The sequence below is a fragment of the Venturia canescens genome, chromosome 9 (assembly GCF_019457755.1).
Source record: "Venturia canescens isolate UGA chromosome 9, ASM1945775v1, whole genome shotgun sequence".
In the NCBI taxonomy this organism is placed as follows: Eukaryota; Metazoa; Arthropoda; class Insecta; order Hymenoptera; family Ichneumonidae; genus Venturia; species Venturia canescens.
The window spans coordinates 12,973,060-12,979,419 of NC_057429.1; the positions used below are offsets into that span (position 1 = coordinate 12,973,060).

A 6,360-nucleotide genomic window follows, 5' to 3' on the forward strand; every position below is an offset into this window, starting at 1 on the left:
GCTCTATCTGTACTAAATTCATTAATACTTATAACGAATGGTAAAACAGAAACATATTTTCTATCAGTATCATGCCTCATCTCTATGAATCTTCGTGTTCAAGCCCAGTGATGCCAATGCAAAACTTCAATGGGGAATATGCACGGTGGGTAATATGCGCCATACCCGCCGCAAGACGTCGCCTTGAACAAAATGGCGCCTGAGCTCTGAAATTGTAAGCTGACCGGGTGTCATGAAATATATACGATACTCCGATTGACTCCGATAAATCTTAAAAAAAACCGACGCGTTACTTGAAATATCAGTATTTTCGGTCGCACAAAAAGCTAGCCAAATATTGCGAACTCGGATAAAGTTTCAAGTGGCTGATAATAATGACTGAAATATTAGTCTATTGATGTGTTAACGATGACCCGTAAAAAAAAGTGAAAGAATAATCGGGCCTTTGTGGGACCGAATAAAGAACCTCAAGGAAGATCAGGGCGAATTGGTGAATTTGTCGTTTCAATTAAATATCGTTCGAGCTGAATCACTTAATTAAACGAAAACATATCTATGTACCATCATGTACTTCGATCGATCCTACTCAAGAGAAAACAACCTCTCTACTGAAATGCTTTCATCTTTACGAACATTTTTTAACGTCCTCTGTCAGATCTAACTTTTTTCTTTTTTTCGAATTTCAAAACTAAATTACCACGTAAATGTAAAGAATATTATTATTTCGCGATTGTTAGTTTATTCTTAGCATAATAGTTTTGCTATAAATTAAGAAATAAACAATGAGCGACGTTAAACAAAAGGTAGGAGAAAGTTCCAGTGGAGAGGTTGATAACGGGTTTTGGAGCTGTAGGGATCTCACCGACGTTGTACCCCTTCACCCACCGAAGGGCTTATATTTAAAACCAATCGCAAAAATTAATGTGTCCGTTAATCTTCCACGACTGAAAACCCCAGGTAAATTCTAAATGGCAGAGAAATGTGATTCGAAAAAAAATATGTAATTCTTAATACTTGAGATAATGAGTAAAATTTCTAGCAATTTTTAGTTTAATGTTCTTGCTGCTAATGTAAAAAACTTAACAACAGAACCGACTTTAAGTAACTGAGATACAATTTGCAATTGAATAAATTTCAAGATCAATGAATTCTTTCAATCAATATTTTTAATTGTTTCCAAAACTCAACAATCTAAGTATGTTAAATATATCCTGAAATTGTAATCAATTCACAGACATAATTTCTTGATTCAAAATTTCACTAACGATTTTTTGGCTGTGATTTCAATTTTTGAATCTGCAAGCAAGGAAATTGACAAATATTCAAGTCTCGTGCACTAAATTTTATCCAAAATTTCTTCCACACAGAATCTCCATAAAAATTCAGAAATATATCGGCAATCATTTTGTTGAAATTAAAGGAACTCTTATATGGATTACAAAGCCATGAGCATATTTTTTCTCTTTGAGTATGTCAATGACGGAAGGATAGTTGTATCGAAGAACACTCAATCGGAAACTCTCATCTTTCTTCACACAGAAATTGTGGAAGAAAAATTTTGGTCTCCTGTTTTTCATAGAAAACAGTTTCTTCCAATTGCTCAAAAAGAGTTTTAGACTACAAAAAAACTTGACTGATTTGTTATCTCGTTCATGTGAATATTTTTCCATAACTATAGGAAGCAGAATCTCCATCAAGAATTACAATGGAATATGCAGTATTCGATTTAATATAATTTCAGGGAATTGTATATTTTTTCACTGAAACATTTTATCAAACCAAATGGGCAGATTAGGGCTTAATGTTTTAACTTGTTTATGATCCAGTTATTTCAGCCTCTCTGTGTTTCAGGTTTTGAAACAACATTCAGATGACAAGCTCTGAATTATTGACTAAAATGACTAAAATTATTCTGTTTTTGCTTCTCAAAAAAATCTCAAATAAATTATCTGAAATGAAACAAAGTGTATAAATCCCTAGAATTTGTTTCAGACGATTTATCAGACATTATGGGTTGTACAAGAAAAATTTTTGACTTTAGAATCATGAAATGTTTCTCAAGCTTCATTAAAGAAAAACTATCAGCGAGAATTATTAATAATTGCACCAATTTTGTGTGATGTTAAAGAATGTATCATCGATCTGGAAGATTCTTTCAATTCTGGAAGTTTCTGTGCTTCAAATTTTATTCTGATATCTTTTCACACTCTTTTGCATACTTGTAACTTCTTCCTTCCGGTTAACACGAATTTATCTTATTCATTGTGTCGATGTTCGACATTCGTAGCTTGGTGTTTTGACAGCAAATTACTACCAATATGAACAGGAAAAACAATATCAATATGGGAAGTAATGGAGAAGATAAGAGGACTCATACAACCGGACGAATTCACGTCGCTCAAAGTAGCCAAAAGTACCTTGGAATTCATCAGGCTGGAAGGAGATTTGAGCGACAGATGCAGGCTTCAAAGAGTGCTCGCAAGATTGGATTCTCAGCACTTGAATTTAGCCGGATTTCCAAACGTACTGAAAGTCCGAGTCGCAGAGGCCAAGGATGACTTTCCAACAAGACACTCATGGGACTCTTACTTCAGAGATGCCAAACATATGAACGAACTAAAGCCTGGGGAAAGACCAGACACTGTACACATTATGGGTCTCCCTGTCAAATGGTTTAGCGAAGACGGAGGTAATACACCAAGTGAGTCTGTCGTAAGCAGAGTTTTTAAAAGATGGGGCCCACTCAGAAGAGTTGATGTTCCTGCTGCCGATGTCTACAGACCGAGAATGAGACTGGGCACAAATATACAGAAATTCAGCTTCGGCGATGGTGTTTTCTTCGATGCTTATATTCAGTACATTGAGTACATGGATTTTGTAAAAGCTATGGATGCTTTGCGAGGCATGAAATTACTGAAAAAAGAGGCCAAAACGTGTCTCACCGCTCTTTTGAAGGTATTTTTGTTACTCTATTCTGCAGATCAATCATTTTAACTGATGTTTATACTAAAGCAACATTTTTTTCATTCTAAAGTGTTATAGACGTTGAAAATACTGTATATTTTTGAAAAAATAACAAGCAGATAAAGAAATTTGTTCTGGTTTAAAAAAAAATATGTAATGTTTCATGAATTACTTGACCTTTAGATTAATGAAATAATCATTTATTAAATTTATGAGATATTTTTGGAGTCAAATGCTTCGGATTGGTTTGTGTAATTAAAAAATTCCAGAGGACTAAGATTATTTGAAAGTAACTTACTTCATTTCATGTTTTCACTTATTTGCATTCCGCTAGGTCGACTTTGACAAAACTAAACATATGAGTGACAGCACGGTCTCTCATCGTGCATTCGAGAGGAAACGTCTAATAGCTCAAGACAGTTTAGCCGCTGAAAAATTACGCAAGAAGGAAGAGATCGAGGCACAAAAAAAAGAAGAGACAAAGTAAGATGTTTGCATTTTGTCACAGAGAAATAAATGATGTATGAAAAAGAAAGAAATTTGAAGTTTTCAAAGTCGTAATGCAACAAGTTTTATCATTGTTTTTTTCGAAAATTTTTATTTTTTCAAACAACAAAAGACTCTGTTCTGTTCTGCTTGAAAGTTCGTGAACGCAAATATTGGAAAATTGTAAAATTAGTGAAGTGAAAACCAAAGAGTAAGAGGTTGTGCTGTTCCAACAACGATGTCAGCCAACTGTACGTATAATATGGGATTTTTTTTATCAAAGGAAAAAAGAGGCGGCCGACATTGAAGCAAAAGAAGCAAAAAGACAAACGAGAGAAGAAAAGAGAAAAATCCGAGTATTCCGTAAACAGGAAGAGGACAAAGTCTCAGTTAAAATTGCTAGAGAAGAACAGAAGCTGATGAAAGCACAGCGGCAGTTGGAGAGCATAAGATTGTTAGACGAGCTTTTCGATAGAATAAAGGTGACAAAAATTTCTTCTTATTTCCTCGAAAAACGAGTAAAACTCAAAAACTCTAAATTTCGATAACGTTAATCTATTTTTCGTGCTTTCTAGATCAAGGTTGAGAAAAAGGAGTTAATAATAGGCGAAAAAAACGAGACTGGCGGAAAAAGTGGTCACAAAAAAACGGATAAGACAAACAACGATCAGGGATCGCACAAATCAAGTGAGAGAGAAAGCGAAAAAAAGAGTGACAAGAAGAGCAAGAAATTGAAGAAAAAGAAATTGAAAAAAGAAAAAAAGAAAAAGGTGCGTGGTTATCGAATGAATTTTGAATCACTTTCATATTAGATTTGAAGAATCTTTAACATGTTTTTTCTAACAACCAACAGGAAAAGAATTCAAAGTCAGGAAGTTCTTCCGACAACTCGGACAGTGAGAGTACAAAGAAGAGGATGAAAAGTGTTTTGACGATGAACAACATTCAATCGTCTTCCGCAGGTGAAAACAATAATCAAATGCATACATTTTTGGTCTCAGAGTATCAAGTCAAAACGATTCGGCCCAAAATCATGTTCTATTTCATATTGAAACGATAATTCTTCTCATATATTTTTATAACCGATCATAAGTTTGCTCTAATAATTTCTCATGATTCGAGGTTCACGAAGAACACGAAACAATAATTTTAATATGAAAATTTTGCATACGAAAATCCTCTCAGGTAAATTTATTTGTTCTTCTATACAGGTTCGATACCAGTGGATCCGAGTATGAATTTTTCTCAGATGTATTCAAGGTTTCCTCAAGCATGGTATTACGAAGCAGCGTTGCCGATGTTATATCCGGCCATGGGACGTGGAGGGCCCCGAGGGGGATTACCCAATCGGTTCCAGCGTGGACGAGGCAGAGGAGGATACGGTTTCCGTCGGGGCAATAACCGAGGCGCAATGAGAACGTTCAACCCTCACATTTACAACGAGCAATATTACAAATATTTCGCTAATCTTGCTGGCCAAGACTATTTGGACTTTGAGAGTGATTACGATGACAGAAGATCGAATTCGCGATCACGTACGCGAGGTAGATCGGAATCGCGTTCGCGTACGCGAGGCAGAACGAAATCGCGTTCGCGTACGCGAGGTAGAACGAAATCGCGTTCGCGATCGCGCGGGAGGTCGAAATCGCGTTCCCGGACGCGTGGAAGATCAAAATCGCGCTCGCGCTCGTGCTCGCGTGGTAGAACGAAATCACGTTCGCGCAGTAGGTCAAGGTCACGCTCGAGGAGACGCTCCCGCAGGCGCCGCCGCAGCAGCGATACTTCCAGCGCCAGTCGGTCCCGCTCTAGAAGAACCCGTGGAAGATCATCCTCCTCCTCGCGCAGTAGTTCGCGTTCGAAGCGATGGCGATCGAACAAGAGGTCGCGTACGAAATCACCAGAGTCATCGAGGAATCGCAAAAGCAGACGGAAACGAAGCAGATCGAAGGTCATGATAACGCGAGCTAAATCTCGCTCAATTTCCGGAAAAAGACGCTCCCACAGCAGCTCTTGGTCCATGCCAAAATCGTCACGCCAGCGTAGCTGTTCTTGGTAAAAAAAAAAGTTCAACAAAAACGAGCCAACGAATCGTCGATCTGACAGAAAATTACAATAACGTCTGCTATCGACTGAATCTGTCGCTTGGGACTGATCTCTACGAAATGAACAAAAAACAAACGGTTATAAATTATTAAGGCGGAAGTTTGAAAACCCGGTCAACAATTTTCTTCGACATTTCTTGCTTCCAGTTTCTTTATACATCGACATCTTCATACTTTGCTCGTTCTCAATAAAACTTGAACGATTAAGAACAGAAAAAGAAACACGAAAATAAACAAAATATTCCACTGTAATTAGTTTTCAATAATTTACCCAATAAAAACCTGTGCTTTTCTTTCCATTCGAATTTTTGTCATTATTTCTACTTACCTCGATTTCCTTTCAAAAATCCTCGAAAAAGAAATTAACCATTCCCAGGATCACTTTGTTTTCCGATTATGCGAATTAAAAAAAAAAACCTTACCGTTTCTAAAGCGACCTTAAAGTTTTGTTCTTCCGGCAGCTTACGACGTTAGCGATATTTTATTCCGTCAATTTTAATGCTACGAACGCCATTGTTATTCGGACAAGTCATGAAAGCCGAAAAGCTTCGAACGTGACACCATATTTTAGGATGAAACGACTCGGTCATTTTATAAGAGTTTTACTCATTTTCTTATCCCCTCGATTACATGGAGTAAGTACTTTCGTAATGTACAAAAAAATGTTGAAGCGCAAATTTTCGGCATAGATTGATCGAAAAAAGTGAAAGTAAATTCACCGAATTTTGACCGATGGATAATTTATAAATATTTGTATCTGCGATCATAAATTATTGGAGTGTGAGTTTAACAATTTGCAATAAATATA

General features: G+C 36.7%; 1 protein-coding gene across 3 annotated transcripts; it reads left to right on the plus strand.

Moving 5' to 3' along the window:
- The first annotated feature begins 184 nt into the window (after window positions 1-184).
- Window positions 185-5,857, plus strand: LOC122416395 (A-kinase anchor protein 17A). Of its 3 annotated transcripts, XM_043429311.1 has the most exons (8): window positions 186-490; window positions 854-957; window positions 2,288-2,955; window positions 3,299-3,447; window positions 3,734-3,932; window positions 4,026-4,220; window positions 4,304-4,412; window positions 4,662-5,857. In XM_043429311.1, exons 3-8 carry the CDS (start codon window positions 2,353-2,355, stop codon window positions 5,504-5,506), a joined length of 2,100 nt encoding a protein of 699 aa, XP_043285246.1. In that variant the 5' UTR covers window positions 186-490; window positions 854-957; window positions 2,288-2,352; the 3' UTR covers window positions 5,507-5,857. The 3 variants fall into 3 exon arrangements, with proteins under 3 accessions (XP_043285245.1, XP_043285246.1, XP_043285248.1); XM_043429310.1 differs by having other exon boundaries at window positions 185-957; window positions 2,327-2,955; XM_043429313.1 differs by lacking the exon at window positions 854-957.
- Window positions 5,858-6,360: the final 503 nt, after the last annotated feature.

Coding starts and splice junctions, on each gene's coding strand:
- LOC122416395 (XM_043429310.1), top strand. CDS start 783: ATGAGCGACGTTAAACAAAAGGTAGGAGAAAGTTCCAGTGGAGAGGTT. Junction 3,933..4,025: donor AGCTTTTCGATAGAATAAAG/GTGACAAAAATT, acceptor CGTGCTTTCTAG/ATCAAGGTTGAGAAAAAGGA. Junction 4,221..4,303: donor AAAAAGAAAAAAAGAAAAAG/GTGCGTGGTTAT, acceptor AACAACCAACAG/GAAAAGAATTCAAAGTCAGG.